Source organism: Plectropomus leopardus, chromosome 15 (assembly GCF_008729295.1).
Source record: "Plectropomus leopardus isolate mb chromosome 15, YSFRI_Pleo_2.0, whole genome shotgun sequence".
In the NCBI taxonomy this organism is placed as follows: domain Eukaryota; kingdom Metazoa; phylum Chordata; class Actinopteri; order Perciformes; family Serranidae; genus Plectropomus; species Plectropomus leopardus.
Window position 1 is genome coordinate 6,686,427 of NC_056477.1, and position 20,703 is coordinate 6,707,129.

The 20,703-nt window shown below is 40.9% G+C and overlaps 1 protein-coding gene across 2 annotated transcripts in view; it reads left to right on the forward strand.

Annotated features, from left to right (window-relative positions):
* The first annotated feature begins 2,958 nt into the window (after positions 1–2,958).
* LOC121955016 (bcl-2-like protein 11) overlaps positions 2,959–20,703 on the forward strand; it is a 32,395-nt gene continuing 14,650 nt past the window's right edge. For both annotated transcript variants that reach the window (XM_042502792.1, XM_042502793.1), the window contains exons 1-3: positions 2,959–3,296; positions 5,706–6,139; positions 11,895–12,016. In XM_042502792.1, the coding sequence (XP_042358726.1) occupies positions 3,280–3,296; positions 5,706–6,139; positions 11,895–12,016 (573 nt within the window). In that variant the 5' untranslated portion in view covers positions 2,959–3,279. The remainder of the gene's footprint in view (positions 3,297–5,705; positions 6,140–11,894; positions 12,017–20,703) is intronic.

Here is a 20,703-nt window from a genome sequence, read left to right on the forward strand (position 1 = left end):
GTGGGGTGTATAATCTATACTGAGACCAGTAGTAAAGGGTATTTTGACTCCACTTTTCGGGAGCTTTTTTGCTGCCCTTCATTATATTCAGTCTATGGTTTTATCATGGTCTGTCAATTCAAAACACTACAAGAACAAGAGACAGCAATGCTTGCGGCTCTGCTGGTGCTTTGAGCTCGCTTAGATTTCTATTTTCCTCAACAAACCATCCTCAGAATCAATCATCACACTAAACAGCACTCCAGGCTGTGCGATGTACAGAAAGTAAAAGACAAAAACACAAGCAGTCAGAGAAAACAGCAGAAAGTTAACATTAACCAAGACAGACATTTACAGCCACGTTCACACATTTTCCCACACTCTGAGTAATTGATCAGTATTGATCACATGTAAATGCCATTGATGGTCTCACCCTTTTGTCTGTCCCTATGGATTTCTGTGTGTGTGCGTGACTCCTCTTTTGCTCTTCTGCCCTGCAGCTGTCGGGAGTGGTGTGGATTAGATCTTCCTGCTGCTTACATGCACAGATCACTTCTCTACTCTCCACCGGACTCTGTCCACTCGGCCTCCGCATCACAGAGCCAACACTACTGATGTGCAACATGTGAGGTTTGAATGCAGTTACGACATCCTGTAAGTCAAATTTATTTTCATCAACTTGCGATGGATAGAGGACAAACTCGGATACATATGTGTAGTCAGTTGTTACATTATATTGTCAAAGAACAGGTAGAACTGTAGAGGTGATTTGTTGTGAGGTCTTAGGATATTTATATAAACCAAGCTTTGAGGCTGTAACAGCTACGAACATACTGTAATATATAATTTATACCTATGGTTGGCAACTCTAAAGAAATTATGCTGGTTTCAGCTTGCTCACTTACTGTGACTAAATAGTCTAAACCACTAGAAAACACTCAACTTCTGGGTGGACTTTTGCCTGTGAACAAATCATCCTGTTCATCGTGGCCATTTAATCGCAGTGTTTCAAATTAGATTTTGATTATAGACAAAATAACCAACATACATGCAGACAAATCTAAAAAAAAATATGTATTTGTAGGGCAATTTGATAATCTGCAAACAGATCAAGCTGGTGTTCTCAAGATGAAACAACATCAAAAGCTACACGACTAAATCTTACTTTCTTTGTTTATTGGATATTTTAACCATAATCTGGGTCACTGACTAACTGCAACTGAGTGTTTGCAATTGTAACCATGATGACGAAGGTCCCCTAAACTTAATCTTAACCCTTAAATGTCCCCCTGTCCATAAACAAACCTTAAGTAAAGCAAATAAAGCAGTAAGTAAGTAAAGCAGTGTAAGAACGCTGCATCTACTGCTAGTTATGGTTATAGATGAATCAATGAGGACACCATTAATGTTACATCTTGTGCTGTTACATCCATGTGTGGATGCTCGTTATGCATGGTGAAAGGGTTTGTGGGTGTACTTTAGTTGAGAGAAGATACTTCCTGCTCACAATAATGTATGTAGATTATCTTGAGTAACATGGTCATGATTTCAGGAAAGAGACATTCCTATTGAGTTTTTCAAATGTATTTTTTTGGGCACTTTGAGCACCACAAACCAAATTCCATTACAGCCGATACCTCCAACACTTGGCAACTCACACCAAAAACATCTATATTGCTTAATAGTACTACATGTTCGGTGTGAAATATCTTTGAGGTGTCATATGATTTAACATTTTCCAGCCAATCAGTAATGTGGATAATTGTGAGTAATGGCGCAAACACACATACGGGGGTACCTCACATGCAGTGCAAAAATACACACATTGTAACAGAGCTCACATATCCATAGTGGAGAAATACAGTTTTCTCATTTTTTTCAGAAACACTTAATATTGCATCAGCAGAGCTTAAAGGGTGATTCATATGTAAAATAGTATCATACACTGGGTTCCACTTTCATGCCAGCAGTCATAGTACAAGTGTAGGCGTCAGTTTCGACCAAATTTTGAAGGTCTCACTATCTAATGCACAATCAGCTGTCTTAGACTGTGCAAAAGGGGAACCACTTGAGTTTGTTAGTTTTGTGGGCTTTTTGTGTCATTTTGAGATCTAGATATTTTTGGCATGTCCACATATCAAGTATTATTTTTGTGCAGGAAGACTATGCAAGTATCAATTTTGTCCTAACAGGAGATGGAAAAAAAGACCTGGGTGGCTACAAAGCCAAAAAGTGAAAGCAAAATGTTTTTACAAACATTTATTAATATTTTTTATGACCATTTTATTGTAAAATCAAATGGTATTTAAGGAATAGTGATATACGGGGATGCATAGTTTCAATTCAAAAAATTAATGGACAAGATAATACATTGCTACCGAAGTCATGGAAAAAGTCAAGTGAGTTTCGAGGCATTTTTTAGCAATATACTCTTAAAATTCTGTTATTTATCCAGTGTTCATGCAGTACAAGCTTGTGCAAGCTTGAGATGTGGTTAAAAACTTAAACAGCTATAGATGTAAGCAGTGCACATACAGTAAATAGAAAAGACGCAGTGAGAGACTGAATGAGTCTAACAGAAATGGCATTTTGATTGCAATATTTGTTGTAGTTTTTATCATACGTGCAACTGGTAGGAGGCCCTGTGGCAGACCCAGAAAACGCTGGAGGGATCATATATCTCGTCTGGCTTGGGAACGCCTCGGGGGCCTCAAGAGGAGCTGGAAAGCCTTGCTGGTAGGAAGGATGTCTTGAGTGCTTTGCTCAGACTGCTTCCCCTGCTAAGCAGGCTCCTTATAAGCGGATGACAAAGGATGGATGGATGGGTTATCACTACCTTTGTGTCATGCACACTGTGCTACTTGCAGCTATGAGAGACAGGGGGAGACAGAGAAAAGAGAATAGAGCCAAATGAGAAACTCCACCCTACAGTGGATGGGGTGGAGTTTGGAGGAGGAGCCTCATATCAGTCCAGAGCACAGAGAGTACCTACTGTAGTGCAAGAGACAGAGGGGGAGAGAAGGAAATCTTCACAGAGCAGACAAAAGCGCTGGACTTTGTTTACCTCTTCTGCTTCAGTTTCCTCTCGGACCAGGCGGATTATTCAAGCGCTCCTCCCGCGGAAACTTTTGGATTTATTTCACTTTTGACATTTCCCCCTATTTTTAAATTAATGCTTTGCTTATTTTGGACCTGTGGATCCTATTTGGACTCGAATTGATATTATTTAGACGTATTTCTATTTCAGCCAACTTGTCATCTTGTGATTTTCGGGGCCAGTGGTGATGTCCCGCCACTGACATGCACCATCCGTCCAGGTGAGAGGGGGCAGAGGTGTGTGGGCTGTTGTTGTTTTTAACGATTACTTTACAAATTCCAGTTTCCATCCGACAGGCATGTCAGCTGTCACGCTGCAAACAGCCGCTATGTGTAATTACTGTGTTTTTAAAATATAGGAAATCGAAAATAGCCTTTATTTTCATTATAATGCTCTCCCCTTTGTATAATATGACTGTCTTTGCCATGCGTAAAAGTGACTTTAAACAGAATTTAAATCTCTTTACCTTTTAACTTTTTTTCCAATGTGATAATTCTGCAAGTATGAGACAAAGGCTTCCTTTCCCTACTTAATGAAAGTTTTTTTTGTTTATATAGGAGGGATTTTAGGAGTACAGTGCGTAATTGAGTTTTGCAGTGGTCCTCTGATTTTGCCGGTAAGTTTGGCGACTCAGCGCACCGGCTTCGATTCCTTTTATCAACTCCATAACCAATTAGTCGTGCGTAAACAGCATTTCACTCTTTAATAACGACCATATTGGGTTAATATGACAAGCTTTGTGTGTCAGTGTGGTTCGCCTTGTCTTGCATTTTATTTATTAAAGTTTTTAGACACTATACATATTTTTAAATAATTTAAAGACTTGTGCGACGATGTGTTTTCCAATGATGAATAGATGAGAGACTGTCTGCTTTGTTATGATCGAGGTCACCGAGTTCAGCCGGTTTAGCACTCAATGACAATTGATGAATTCATGTGAGATCTTCAAGACTAGTTCACCTGCAGTTTTCTGGTATTAACTTTTGTTATAATCGGCAATTGTCAGAATATAAATTATCATTTTAACACTCTTATTCCCATGTTTATGAAACCCGGTACATGTGGCGCGGTGCCTGTGGGAGGCGCACATGCACCACTTGGTTTTGACTTAAAGCTACAAATATAGACACAATAATCTAGCAGACTCACGCCGTTCACGTGACAATCAGCTGCTCAATTATTTCAATATCCGTGTGTTAATAGTAAAGTGAAACCTTATCTTCAGTCTGAAATGTTAGTTTTTCCTGTGAGAATAGGCCGGTCTGTCGCCCACGGAAACACACAAACTGCAGCCCTCATCATGTAGTGTTATGACTGTGCAGTCGTGCAGCTGAACGGATCTAGTTAAACATTTGACACTTTGACACCTGATTAAATGCCTTGTTTGTAATTTTTCTGGTACATGTTTTGCGGATTCCCTCATATCGCCTCTGTTTGTTTTTCCCTTCTGGCGACCGCCGGTTGTTTTTAGTGCCATTTCTCTACGTGCCGCCTGACACGCTCAGTACTCTCCTCGTAACGCTCGGATCTGCATCGAAACCCGCAGGGAAAGTTTACATTCTCATACAGCTGGAGAACAGACGTGCGTCCAGTTAAAGCGCGGTTTTTCATGCTTTTTCTCAGTGCGTAATAATGCGTAAAAAGCAAAATGATGACTATTTTCACCAAAGGTGCGTAAAAGTGTGTTTGTCGGCACATGGAGAGTTGGTTCTAAAAAGCAGTTGGTTTTTATTTTAGGTCATTTTGGCACAGAAGTAGGTCATTGCCGCTGGGAATCCCTGCGCTCTGGAAGCTGTAGTTTAGTCTGGACAAACAGGAAGCGACGCATCAACATATTTTGATGAGTTTCTTTTATTAGAATGTCACGTTGAGAGTTTTGGAGGTAAAACTGAAAATGACAAAGATTTTTTGTTCTCGAGGCAAATCATTAAATAAAGGGACTTTACAAAAGTAATATGTGCATAATTTTACATTGACTCAATAAATCCGTCATCAATAAATTGAATTGTCCGATCAAAATGGAACATTGCTTAAGTTGATTTACTCAGGAAAATTAGTTTTCCAGGCAGACTGTGGTCCGCTGAGACAGATTTCTTTCAGGCTGTTAATATGTGACGCAGTTGAAGTTACTCCAGCCGCTTCCTTCATGCCCGCTTATTTTCCCTCGCAAGTCAAACAAAGATCTGCTGCAATCAGCAACTTCTGTCAAACAATGGAGACGCACCGGGCGGACAGTTTGGGCAAAAAACCCGAGCTACCGCCTGAGCGGGGACTTATTCACGGCACAGCAACCAGTCAAAGACGTACTACTCAACTCCAAACCCCGCTGTGGTCACCAGCTGCAGTGGCACGTGATCTAGTTTCATAAAATATATTTTAAAAATTGGCTTGTTTATTGTTGGCACGCCTGCGTCTGTGCACCAGTCACAGCTTTTCCATGTGAAATAAATCTGATTTAAATTACAGAAAACCCACAGTTCTAAAGAAAAAACATGAATGCGAGGTCCAGCCATGACGCAGCAGTGCGCTGCCTCATATCCAGCTGTTGTTCCAGATGCAGCAGAGACGCGAGACTGTAGGCAGAGTGATGAAAGCCCAGACTGACGGTGCCGCTCTGTTCATCCAACAGACCACCAAAACGGTTCGATGGCTCGACCGCAGTAAAAACAACACAAGGGAGCGGAGGAGACCCACCATCTGTCGCTGGAGAGTCAGCGCAAACCTCCCGTTCAAACGACGGCGGCGAGCAGAGCTTTGGCCACCGCGATTCCATCGGAGGAGGAGAACCAGACTCGCCGTCTTGGTGCAGAACCAAAGCCAACTCCCCTGTCGACAGCCTCGGCGTGTATCAGACGAGGACTATATTCCTCCTCCCTCGCCGCGCCTCCAGTGGATATTTCTCCTCTGACGGCGACTCGCAGCCGAGCTCCCCGCTCTCCCCGAGGCCCGGGACGGCTGACAGAGCCACGCAGACTCCGAGCCCCGCCGGCCAGGTGATGAATCACGCCGTACAGCGCATGGCTGGGGCGCACGGCGGAGGACCGGGGACGCACCAGCTGCACGGTGAGATCAGGCACTTTGCATATAACCGATGATTAACCGCTAACATCTCTCATTACAAAGTTTTCTGACAAGTGATGGGGTGATAAATTTAGCGGCGCGTTAAAACAGTTACACTAAGTTTCCATCATTGCAGTGCGCATGTTTTACTCTTAAAAAAGCACCTGTCTTTGTCTTGTTGCTGTTGCAAAGTGATAAAATAATACATCCAGTCTCAAAAATGAGTCATTCTTGCAAACAAGTAATGCTGAACCAACTTTTCACCTACTAATTTTTGTCATCCACTATCCAGTAATTTTAAGAAGGCGATTCCCTGCAGACTGTGAAGTGTTGCATGAATTCACGCCCTGCTACTATGTTAAGAAATACAGTAATTTTTATGTGTTAAAGTCACTGGCCTGAATACAAGCTGCTCTGAGTGTTTTCACCATGAAATTTATCTGCTGCTGGTGTGTGGGTGTACAGCGAAATATGAAACCAGATATGAGGCCAGCACTGACTCCCTGAAGCTTCCTTTAGCAAAGATTTGAGGGTTTTGGGCGGGTAGAGTTGAATGTTAACAATGATAGTAAAAAAAAAAAAAAAAGATGAACAAAAACATACTCAGGATGTTTTTGTACTCCCCCTTTTCTCCCACTAGGTCTTACTCATGAGTTTTTTCCACTACGAGTATCTTGCTGCATTTCATGAGTAATTCAGCCTCGTATTTTTTTCACATTCTGATTTATTGACTAATACCCGGAGCACCTTACTCCACTGGCTCTTAGAGAGGAATCCGACAAATTCAGGCTGAAACATGCTGATTCGAAACACATTAATGTGACCGTTCTGTGCTGCCAAACCCATTTCTGTGTATTCCTGCTTTCACTCCATTGTAGTATTACTCCTTTTCCTGTTGAGTAATGTCTACTACATTTTAACTCATCAGAAATTATTGACTTTTTCATTCCAATCAAACTTTTTTACTTCCAATCATAAAAAAAAATGATTGGAATAAAACATTGCGGACAAGTTGCTAAGTCCTTATAAATTAACTCCTCAAATAATCATTTTCATCTTTTCTTTCTGACTTGAGAACATGTAGTCTCTCGGACTCAGACAAACACACAATGGCACTCTGTGATAGAGTGCAATGACAATAGTATTTCTTGTTAGTTTTGTTTGGCATCACCCACTTTGTGAATGAGTTTGTCTCAGGCGTCTCAGCACGCTTTGTTGGACCTGCCGATGTTGAATTTGCTGCCTTGGATTCACACTGTTCATTGAGTCTTGCTGAGTCAGATTTATGGGAAGGAAGACGGGTCTTAACTTCAGGCCACGCCCAGTTTCTGTGTGTGTGTACCACAGACTGTAATACAAAGACTTTCTTTGATCGTGATGCCCAACATTTGTATGTGACATTGGGTCTCATGACAAAAATGAACAGACTCATACGAAATGGGTCCAGCACAGGCTGAATGCACATCGGCAGGTCTGCGTTATGTATGTGTAGAGCATGAAATGTTTGTATTCTCCCTGTGCTGCACTATGATAAACTATGATAAACTCGTCATATTTCACGCTTGCACGTGGATGCCGTTTCACTCTCCTTTCATCCAAATCGTGTTCATCACATGTTGTTACATCATGCCGCTTTGTCAACGCACTTCCACGTCTACATATCAGGTATCCTTCTGCGTCTGTTGTGGGATGCCACTGCCGAGGAGATGATGCTACATGTGGTTATGTATAGACGACACAAATACATGGCAACCGATGCTGGGATGTCAACAAACGCACCTGCTGCCACGGATGGTTAGATTGAGGCAAAAAGGGCACATGGGGAGGTGTAGAAAAGAATACATCACATTCAGACAGGAAGGAAGCACCGGATCTCACAAAGTCCAGGCGTTTGTTGGACCCATCCACCTCCCCTCCTGCCCAATAGGAACCTTTGTGCTCCTTGTATTACATCGTTATCGTCAGCGTTTCAACCTGACACTATCATTTGGCGAATCATTTGGACGCGACAGGTTCTGTTCAGCCACATTGTCAGCTGATGCTGCCTGGTGGTGTATCATACAGTCGCGAAAGGTGGCTTATTGCGTCGCGATCTTATGCTGAAATCACTGCAAAAGTGGTGGTATTTGATCACTTTGGATTGAGAACGGGCTACTTCTTCCTTCCTCTTCTTTGGAGTTCTTGTACTCACACAACTGAAGTGACGTCCAGTTACTACTTTTACCAACAGCAGAACACAATGGAAACAACAACAACAAACACGTGTGTTTTTGCAACTTTACTGTATTGGATCCTTACAATTCCTGTAATATCTGCTGCCTTTGATACAATACACAGCTCCACTTGCTCACCAAAGCAGCTACAGTCTGTTTTCCTCTTTGCCCATCAGACGCACAGCAGCCTTCAGTGTTGGTAGTGATGATCATGACGTGTAACGAATCAGATAGTGTCGTGAGAGGGACACTTAGTGATCCTACTGATGATTTTTCAGGCGCCACAAATAAATCACTGTATGGGAAACAGTGTGAAACTGAAGCACTTAAAAAAAGTTTGTGATGAGCTACTACAACAGTCAGACTTACAATGGACAGACTTTGAAAAAAGAGGAAGAAAAAATGATGCAACAGAATCACACAATTACTCAAAGCAAAAAAATAGCAAAATTAAGAACCTTGTCTTTGTCTATTTAGTTGTTTCTCGGGACAACTCGGTTCACTTGTAACATTCATTTGTGGCAAATGCATGGAGGGAACTCTACATTATCTCTGTCTTTGTGTCCTTGACAGTTTTATTTTTTTCTCAGTAGGTTCTGTGGTGCCTATGCTATTCAGAAAGAAATTGGGTTAGTTTCAGTTTCATAAGTTTGCAAGCCTAAAGATTAAAGTCTAATTCAGTGAAAAAAACACACCACACACACATTCCTCTTCTTTTTAAAACATGGTACATTACCAACAATGCAACTTGACCATCAACAGCAGAGATGAGACGTAGGCTACGAAGGTTTGATAAACCCACTTCTTTCTAACTTCGCACCTACAGATTTTTTGTCAACCTTGTGGATGCAACTGATGCTGACTCAAGTGCTCAAGCTCAAGTCACTTTGAGCAGTTTATCAGGGTTTGCACAGCTCTTCAAGAAGTATCAGTTGAAGAGTAAGCATTGACATGAGTTGTCAGTTGAAGTTCTGTAGGTTTGAGCTGACAATCACTTCTCACAGCCTTGATCCTGTTTTTGTTTCTGCTGTTTATTTAGATACAAAAACAGAACAAGACACGTGTTTGCAAGTTGCCTGTCTCGTTGCTTGGTAACAAACAAAACTGTTGGATGAGACTCAGATTTGGGGCAATAAACAACAACTAACAGTGTAAATCCCCTAACAGTATTGGTGCAGTGGATGACAATTATGTAATGACATTGTTGTCTTATCCTAATAAGATTTTACTTAATTTGATTTTCCCAGAATCTCTAAATTGAGCTGTCAATTCAATTCAGATGCAGAAACTCACAGGCTGCGCTTTTCTGTGAATACCCCAGCTTAAACTACAATCGTAACTATCTGCGTTTGTATTTTATTTTTCACAAGGATAGTGGTGTTTTGTGAGTGAAGAAGTTATCTCCGGATGCTCAAATGAAACTTCCTTATTGTAACTTCTGTACGTGTGGCTCTGCCTTTTATAATAGCAGTGATTAGCTCCCCTGATTGCCTTGTGTCTCTTTTATTCTCTCTCTTGTGTCACTGCAGCCAAACAGACAAGACACCAGTCAAAACAGACCAGTGTGTGTGCGTCGTTCATTAAGTACATAATCAAAATAGACCTCAGTGTGTGTGTGTAGCAGTCAAAATAGGCCTGGAGGTCTTTTGTAAGATGCAGACAGAAACCTTTCGCCTCTCATTCAGTCTGTTACGTCCATCAGATAGCACAGATAGAAGATAAACACACACACACACACACACACACATATCACATCGTATTCAGTGCACAAAAAAAGTTTGAGTTATCAGGGACTCTGGCCTGTTTTGGTGTTAGAGAGTGAGATAGAAGGCTTAAGGAGGATCAGTTTATCATCTTGTTGTCGCTCACTGACAGTCTGATTACAACTATCCTATCACAACACTCCTCCTGGTGCAGCAGGAAGATGATACCTACAGTCAGGTTGCTTCAGTCTGAGCCAGAGTCAGTCACTTTGAGGTATTGTTTTATGTTAACACAGTTTAAATATAACACAACCTCCGCGCTGATTACACAAAGATAGTTTTTGCCTGCAACTTCGATTAAAAATGTAAACTTTAGACATATTTAAAAAGCTCACTTAGTTGGCTAATAATTGACTGTGTTAAGTGGGAGTTTTTCATTGTACATATTGTTTGAATCAAGACTCTTTTCAGCTGAAAATTCAGTTACATTGAAGACACTCTTGTGTGTCTCGTTGGCACAGTCAGCAGCTGATGAATTGATAAGAACGCAGCCTTGGCCATATCCGTCTCTTAAATATTGGAGGATGTGAGAAATATTAAGTCTGGGTTTCATAACAGCATTCATGAGTCATAAGTGGCAATTGTTAAGAGGTCAGAGACTTTCAGTCGTACTGTCGTTCAGACAAAATATAACAGATTAACCACAAACACACACACGTGTTCGTTCAGCTGGTCAGGTGGTGGACGGGTTGTTCTTTACATCTTTGTTATGATGCCAGGAAGACGCACACATTGAATGTTGTGACTGTTTTCCATGGAAATAAGTTGTTTAAACATTATGGTATCTCCTCATCTGTCGAAACAATTTGTCACAGTAAGCATATAAATAACAACATCTTTGTGTGTCTTTTGTCGTTGTTTTTTAATCTCACATCAATAAGTCATCTGATTTACATCTCCTCTGTGATTTTCAGTGCAGCATTGTGAGAATGCATCTTTTATAACATCAAATAAACTCAACTGGGTCAAAACTAACCAAGTCCCTGCTCTGATATTGTGAAACATCCACTTTCCAAATCACACTCTTCTCATCTGCTTCTTTTTTTGTTCATGTTTTCCTCTTTGTTATTCTCTTATCTCAGAATGTCACTGCTGATGGGATTATACGCGATTTTTTTTTTTTTTTTTTTAATTTCTGTAATTATTATGCTGTTATGTTGCATCCATGTGTTGGCCGTAAAGCTTGACACGCGTGTCACATGTGAAGGTTTGCATGTAACTGTTTTAAATTGTGCCATCCGCTTTTCTGTTGCATGGCTTCATTGTTTGTCATAAGATTAAAAATGAAACTAAGACAAACTTCAGTGGTCACAGTCTGACCTGCAGGTGCTGGTGATGCTGTGTGGCCCCAAATGACTGTATTCTACTGCATTCTACTATTAGTACTATCTACTATCTACTATTAGTATTCTACTATTCTACTGTATTCTACTGCATTCACTGAGTGAATGCTGTTTTTTCTGTTGATGTTACCAGTCATATTTTAAATATCTTAGTGCTGGGGTTTCACAGTGTTTTCGTGCCCTAACCTCCAACCACATAAAAGCTTCTGACTCTTGTTTGACTACATTTCGTCACACTTCACATAAATAAAACATGTTTACATACAATTGTTTAAATACAATTAGTCAAACACGCATTTTATGTTTTTGTGTACTGGAAAAATGTGTGCACTAAAGCTGCAGCACAGGGAGTTATTTTTTTATAATGTGTAATACATGTAGTGCATGCTTGTGTGTTTATAGAAGAAAAGTGGGCATGTTTTTTTCCTCTCTGTTTCAGGACAATCTCCCGGCCCCTCTAGCACGCGGCGACGAAACGCAGCAGGGGACATGCAGATGGAGGCAATCGGTCGAGAGCTTCGACGCATTGGGGATGACTACAATAGAGAGCTTCTGCTCAGGGTTAGTGATCACAGATACTCTGTGTGTGTGTGTGTGTGTGTCTGTGTCTGGGTGTCTGGGAGAGGGGATCTGGGTATTAAGAGTAACCACCAGCGATGGAGCCCTTGAGCAAAATGTTGAATGCTCAACAGCTGCAGAAGAGCAGCTGATTGGCAGACAGAAGTAGAGTGTGGTTAGCTACCAGATGAAAATTACTTTTATCAATTTAATACAATTTTGTGGTTTTTGTTGTTATTATAGGGGTGGGTTATATTAGTTAAGGTTTTTAAGCTGTGGCCGAAGGATCATGTTTTGGGTGTTTTTCCATCCATCCAAATTCCAACGAATGGAATATCTCAAGAATACCCCGAGGGAATTTCCTCAAATTTGTTACCAGCATCCACTTGGGCTCGAGGATGACCTGATAACATTTTTGTGGTCAAAGGTCACTGCGTTCAAAAAACAGTTTTTTGGCCATAACCCAAGAATAAATAAACTAACTATGACAAAATTTCACACAAATGTCTTATAGGATGAAATAATGAAGTGATTTTATATCCAAGAGGTCAAAGGCTAAAATTAATGTGATGATATAATGTTCTGCAAAAACACTTTTCTAGCCATTATTGAATGTCTTGGAGACACAATGGTCAGATTCTGGATTTGTGACACTAATCTTGAGTATCCATCTTGAATTTGTGTTGATTGTGGGTCATCTGTGCTGCCGGGTTAAAAGATGTGTGTGAAGCATTCACATTTTAAAATTTGCAGCTTCTTTGCAGCCATATTTAAAGCATTGTCTACTGTCGTGGCTACACATGAGTCCTGCAGCTTGATCGAATAGCAAAAGCATACAAGCGCAAGGTGGTAATTCTAGTTTTGTTGGAGTCCCATCGAAATGTGTCTGTGTAAAATCAGTTTCTGTTTAGTGATAAATGTCCCAATCCTAACTATTCAGTTACATCCTCATTTGACATTTTTGATTAGTCTGTGCTTATCAAATGACTGCAGTCTGTGTTACAGAAATTTAAACAAACTCTAAATCAAAGTCAAACTTGCGGCTTCTTAACTGTGTGAAAATGAAGTGGGATGCTGTTGAAAATTAGCAATCTGTTTAGCAGAGCAAGACATGAAAGGGGGTTAAGTCATGACTACATGTTGCCTTTGGTGACCTGAGGCAGCCTGTGACCAGCTGGTTATTTCCATTACGCTCGGGGTGAGAACAACAAAATAACTTTTGATCAGAAAATAGCCAAGCAGTCAGCCTGGAGCTGCAGAAAATGCAGATGCCACAGTAACCACTGCTGTTAAAAAACAAAAACCTCAGTACAACAAAAACATGAAAACAGCCATATGACCCTTCAAAAGTGGAGGGGCAGAAGATGGACTTGTTGCGCACAGTGGGGGGAAAAGCAGCTGCAGTCTCCTTTATAAGGCCTTCAGCCAGTTTCCAACAGTGGGAAAGAAAGAAAAACAAAAGTTAGTGGTACAACCTGGGTGTTTAAATGTGGTGAGACCAGAGGAGGTCATTGGCTGTGCTCATTATAACAGTGGAGCTTATTTGCTGAACTCCATGTAGCAGAAGTTTACCTGATTTTTTTTCTTGGCTGGCTGACTAAGGTTCTGATGTACATGGAGGTGTTTGTGAATGTTGACTCTTTCCTGGTGGATGAAAACTCCTGTAATGGATGTGACTGTATATGGATATTATTGTTATATGGCATTAGTTGTAGTTGAAAATAAGTTGTCAATTAGGTTGAATAAATTGCACAGGAAATGCAAAAGCCTTTATTGAAAGCATTTTCTGTGGAGTTTTTGAGCATGAGTATGCTTTTTATAAGTAGGTCCCCATTATGTTTGTAAGCAAAATGATACACATTCTTGCCACTGGTTTCACACTGTTTTGCTTATTGAGAATTGGTGGCAATAACATGCAAAGAAGCTTTTTAATGTGCCAGCAAATGTAGGTGAACAAGAAGACTGCAAGTTAGCTGGTGCTGGGTAAAAGATGAGATAATTCTATATTCGTCCCATGGCGGGGAAATTTGCGACATTACTACGTGTTACCTTTAAGGTGTTACCCAGTACCTAAACTTCTTCAGTCAAACGGTACTTGCAGCGGATCCTTTTTGTGCCGGGAGTCTAGTCCTGCACCATTCTGACTCCCTGCTGGATCAGCACACTTTCTGCGGCTGCTGCTCCATAGCTGCTCTCTTTCCAGCAACGGTCAGTTCAAGGCTGCCAGGTTAGCATGAGCTAACACAGTGGTAACAGCTAACATTCAACACCAAGCCACTGGATAGTCCCAACAAAGCCACCCTGAGAAACTGCTTGACTCTGCCGTTAAACTTGTTAATGATAGGTAGCTGTGTGTTGCTTATAGTTAGCCCTGCCGCCGTGTGTGCAGCAGCTACAACCTATACAGTCTGTGGTATTGACAGTTGGCAGTTCAGCGTGCTGAGATGCCACCAAAACATTTGAAAATATTGCTTCACACCAGTACTTTCACAATTTGGGTATAAAATAAATTTCCCTATTGGTATTGGTATTTCTCTGCTAGTGGATACTGCTGTTGGTATTGATATTCATATTGGTATCAATGTTTTAAACAATACCCAGCCCTAAAATCAAAAAATATGGACGTAAACTTGGTGTCATATAACAATCAAGTTTTATGAGGAGGGAAACAACATGTGAATTAGACCTTAAGTAGAGATACAGTTCGTTTTGGTGAAAAAGACTAAAGGTAGACATAACTTTTTTGTAAGAAAACTCTGCATGGCTTGATTTTTCCCCCATAGCCGTGTGCCTCTTTTTTAACACACTTTTTTGCTTTCACAGATTTGAGTGAATATGTGACGAGTATTTGGAAAGATGGATGAGTAATCCAGCTTGGTTAATCAGCTCTAATTACGTTATGAAATGGCGGTTGCAGTAGTCTGAATGTTGCCTCACTGAAGAGATAATCACATTATTGCAGAGAAAATAAATCCTCTGAATGATGGAGTGTGCCCGTCAGTCAGTCACACAGGGTGTGTTGTAAAGTTGCTCCAATAAGAGTTCATTTCCTCTTGGCTTCGGTTTCCTTGGCAACATTTCTGCATGTTGCATCATTGCAATTTTATTTACTCCACTATCAAAGAGCTGACTGGAGCTTTAGGAAGCAAGAGGAGGAAGGAAAAAAAACTACTCTGGTTTGAATTCACTTTAATCTCATCAGAGAAATGGATTAAAAAATAAAAGTCAAGAACAAGCATGACAGGACTGTTAGATCCCAGCAAAGAGCTTAAAATGCTCCCTCAGTGTCAAAAGCTTTGCAGCGATAAGACTGCAACTCTCCAGCCGAGCAGTCTGATTAGCCAAATGTCCTTCTCCTGCTGTGTTTAACCTTCTGGGTACTAATGAGCATCAAAAAGAAAAAAAACAGTTAACCCTTTGTGCCCTCGTGCTCCTACAACCCCTTAAGGGATGTTATTTGAGTGCACTTGTGGTTCCAGCAATCATCACATCGCTCTCAAGCCCATCATTACCAGAGCTGGGTTACTCATCCATCTTTCATGTTTTTGGTTTTGATCAATTACTGTATTTACCTGCCCTGTGGATGATCAAATATACTGTCAACATGCTCCTTGAAGATTTCACCAAGTTAAGGCACAGAAGTCTGGGAAAACGGTGAATTAAATGGCTGACAGCAGTATCACTCAGTGAATCCCACGGCCTGGGATACGGTGTGTGCCAAGAGTCATGCGAGGCAGCTTGGACTTGAACTGCAGAGGAAAACAGACGGAGGTTGGAGAAATATGTGAGAGCATGATGATTCAACACCTAGTCACACTACCGGAAAGGCAGGAAGACAAGAGATGTGTGTGCTTTTGCATGCGTCTTAGTGGCCAGCCTTTTGTGAACTTGGGTATGGAATCATCTAGAAAGTGTCAGCATGTGTGTTTGTTCACGCTGTAGAACAATGAGGAGGCAGAGAAAAGAGGAAGGAGGAGGCTGGTTCCCTGTTCTCTTGCCAGGTGTTGCTGTGGACAAGCGCACATGCCTGGTTGCACATGATTTCATAACCACAGAAGCATAAGACGTTTTTCAGGTTTTTCAGATTTCAGATACTTAATTATAAGCATGAGCGAAAGAAAATGCTTGCTGCTGAAACAAAGAAAGCTAAGGATGCACGGGTGATCGAATAAATTGTTGAACACTCTAAATCCCAGTATAAGCATGATTGCTCAAAATGAACATGTGAATAAAGAAATAAGGGCCAAATCCTTGGACACCACATCAGATATCTGGGTTTGAAGTCCCCACAGTGGTTAAACACAGCTGTGTTCACTGATGGGAAACTGGTGAGGGATCATGCATTTGTCAGTCTACTGGTGAGTCCAAGCATGCTTCTGGTGCCTGCTGGGAAGGGGTGGGATCTTGCAAGGAGGGCTTGGGTGGGGTAGTATTATTTGCTGCCGTAGCTCACAGTGGAGCCACAGAGGAGGGGAGTTGAACAGATGATTGTAGTTAGTTCATTTACCATTTACCATCATCCTTGCTGTTGTTTGCAGGTAAGCACTGACTGTCATCCTCTTTGATGAAGGAAGCATTTTATTCTCTGATTTCTTACATCCTCAAGAACCTGAACACTTAAAGAACATGAACGCTATGCCTACTTGTCAGTGGTGAACCAGCTATTCAGTGGTCCCATGAGTGTGAGTGTTTCAAAAACTGAGTAGCAGAAGAATATGTGTGTGAATGGGTGGATGTGACTCATAGTGTGAAAGCGCTTTGAGTGGTCAAGCACTACACAAGTGGAAGTCCACTTACTTTTCCATTATCATTCACCAATCATGTTTGAGCAGCAGGATCAGCCTGTGTGGAGAGGTGGAAAGCATTGGCCAAAATGCAACCTTAAACCTATCAGCTATTGTGTTACAATGAGTTAGCTCTGTATAGGCCTTTTCCTTATCTTTATCTGCAATAATATGCAGGTATCTGTTTAGCCGAAATGACTGGCACATGGAAGAGAAAGTCTTAGCCCTAATATCCGTTGGCTACACCAGATCTCTTCAAGAGTTGGTCTCCAAAGGCTTATCGTCATGAGACGATAATAGCCAATGGGTTACAAGATTACTCCACAGCCTGACTCCAGGCTATGGTTTCTTTGTCTCCAGGCAACTCTTTGAGCTTTTCTAAACAATTACTGGAGTCTTTGTGAGTCATCATGTCTGGTCTCTCACCAGAAACCAGTTTGCCTTGAAGAGTGACCCCTACCAGAAGCTTCGATCAATCCCAGACACATTTGAGGGATTATATCTCCTGACTCAAATTGCAGAATTGAAAGAACTGAGAGGAACTTCAGGAAGATTTTGAGCACAAAGAAATTCCAAGTTCACAGCAATGCCATAAACTTCACACTCTCATCAAGCAAGCCCAGCAGGATTGGTGAATCACCATGAATCATATCTGGCTCCAGTCCAGCAAGGCTGGACGTGGGTGAATTTGGTGTGATTCAGGAATCTGGCATGGCTGCCTTCTGCTCACCAACGTCTGGAACTTGGAGCAGTGATTCCCAACATTTTTACCAGTGACAACTTGAAACGAAACAACATTTTCTTGCAACCTCTTTGTTGCATGCGTCTACCAGTTATGACCAGTTCAGCTGAAGAGAATTTTTTTCCACTCATACTTTTTTTATTTTAATACATTGTAGAGGCAATATTCAAAGCAATTTAATAGAAAAACGGCAAGAACATATTTAAAACATAACAAAGAGAAAAAACAATTGTGCAACATGGATTGTCATTTGGTAAAGACAGTCATGGTCCCCAGAACAAAAAAATTACTGACTTTGGTGAGCCCCAGACTTTTCCTCTAGTGCCACCATCAGATTGACATTTATGGTCTTGAGTGACATGTTTGAATAACAATTGAATGGATTGCCATGAAAGTTGGTAAAACCAATCATGGTTGCCAGAGGATGAATACTACTGAGTTCATTTATCCCTCAACTTTTCTTCTAGTGCAACCATGACATTGACATTTGGGCTTTAATGAAATGTCTTGACAACTTTTGGATGAATTGCATTAAAGTTTTGGACAGATAATAATGGTGCCCAGAGGATGAATCCTGACTTTGTTGATCCCCTTGCTTTTCTTATTTTGCCATCACCAGGCTGATACTTGGTTTTGAGTGCAATGCCTCAATAGTTTTTGGATGTATTAACATGAAACTTTGTAAAGATGTTCATGGCCCCCAGAGGATGACATCTGACTTTGTTGATCCTAGCTTTTCTTATTGTGCCACCACCAGGTTGACATTTTTGTTTTTTGGTGAAATGTCTTGACAACTGTCCGATGAAGTGCTGTAAAATTTAGTACAGATATTCATGCCACCCAGAGGATTGATCTTTCTGACTCTGGTGATCCCCTGACTCTTCTTCAAGTGCCACTGTGATTAGTTTTGAGTGAAATGTCTCAAAAACTATTGAATGGCTGGCTAGGAAATTTTGTAGAAACGTGCATGGTCCCCTCAGGATAAATTAAAGCTACTTAAGTCATCCTTTAACTTTAAATCTGGTGCTACCATCTGTTCAAAAACAAAAATATCCAATACTTTGGTTTATGCCTTTAAGTTTTCAACAGTGCCATGGACATTGTAGCCGTCATTAGATAAGCCCAGCTGTACAGGGAGGCAAACTTAAAACTGAATAAATCATTATAGCTCTAACTTTGAAAAGCTGAACGTGATGATATTGTATCTGTAAATATATCGCCCAGCTTAGGGGCATATTTTAGCATAGCATGACAAGTTCTCACATTATCACCAACTTAACATCACATTACTGTTGAATACTAGGCTGCCTGTGTTGCCACTGTTGACAGAAGAGCTTTATTCCATTTCATTGCCTGGAGGCGTGGGCCAAGAGCTGCATCACTTCAGGCTATAGAGCCTCTTACATGACTCACATCATCTGAGAGTACACTCACACACAAACACGCAGGTGTCTCAGCTCATTTTATTGCCTGCAGAATTGGCAAAGCAAGTTTTAAGAATACTTTTACATACAAACCACATTCAGCTGATTAATTATTCGTCATGTAGATGTAGAGCGGTGTGTAATCACCAATATGTTTTTTTTCTGTCTCCCTTTTGTCCTTGTTTAATCCAGCCCCTGGAATCCCCCCCCCCCTCCGTTAAACATTTTCACAAAGTGTGGGTGGTTTTGTGTGGGTGTTTGTTTTCAAACATCTGTAATCGTGCCCAGTGTGCTTTGTGTGTGTGTGTGGTGTGGCAGTGTAGTGTCCGTGACAGTGTGGATTCATTATGGCTCAGCCCTGTGGTTAAAGAACTCTCAGGGAGCAAAGCACAAGGTCTAATTATCCTGCCAAAACAAACACACGCACACACACAAACATTCAAATACTGGCACACTGAAACACATTCAAACTACACACTCAAACAAACTCCAGCACACACTCTGTCATCTTTCAGTAGGAGGTAAAACCCTTTGTCCTGAAGACAGAAATAACTCAGAGGAACATTGTTGACCAGTCGGGTGTCACTGGCTGGCTGCTTGTGTTTTTGTTTGTGTGTCTTTGGGTGTGCATGAAAGACAAAGAGCGGGAGAAACACAGCATTTTAATTTTAACCCTTGTTTAACCATGACTTAAGTGTGCATTGCTGTTCAGTAGAATGCAGGATTAAACACTGGGTTATTAGTATTATCCTGTTAAAAGCCTGCTGAAGGATTGTTTTTGTTGAATGCCTTTTTTATTTTAGTATCACTGCATTTTTTGTGAGCTTTGTGATGACTCTATATTGCACAAAGAATAACATTGAGCATTGAACCTCCTAAGCTCTACTTTACTCACAATATGTGATCACAGGGAAGCGAAAAGTAACATTAAAGTAATGTTATGAAGCTCTTAAAACAGCAGTTACAGTGATGTGGACATGAGGAAAATGAAAATTACAGGATATTGCATGAAATCTGGTTCTGGTTAAATTAGGAAAACCTTTTGGTTGTAATGAAATAACTGCCTCTGTCAGAGAAGCTCCTCTCTGCCCTTCAGTGTGTCCCTCTAGTTACTACTTTCTGTTGAGCTGGTGAGATTTCCCTCACTTTTCATACATAAAGCAATCAGCTATGACAACAGTAAGCCTCTCCGTTGCTCCAGTGTATCCAACAGATATCTGGGCCAAGACTTCCTCTTCCGTGTGCCAGTCATTTATGGTTATATTTAGAAACTATTACCGCATAAGAATGCAGATAATTTTACAAGAAAAAGAAAAGCTAATATAAAGCTCAATCATCATCAGACGACAGCCAGTAGGTTTGAAAGTTGCATTTCGGCAAATGTACACAGAAAGCAGAACACTTCGAATACCAAAACCTACTACTGTTTCCTACAGATTCTGCATCATTATGCTGATATTTGTTCTAGTTTCCCTTTGTAGTCACATTAGTATTGATTGAGTAGAAGTCAAACAGCCCATGTGGAAAAGCAGAACACATTGGCCAAAATGCATTTTTAACTTTTTATCAGCTTTGTAAAATTTATCTGTATTCTAATGCAAATGTCTGTATATAGAAATTCTCCAAAATGACTGCTACACAGAGCAGGAAGTCTTGGCCTGGATTTCTGTTTGCTACACTAAATACAGTGGCCCCCAACAATGCCATCAGACCATGGGCTCTGAGATTTTTGCAGGCACA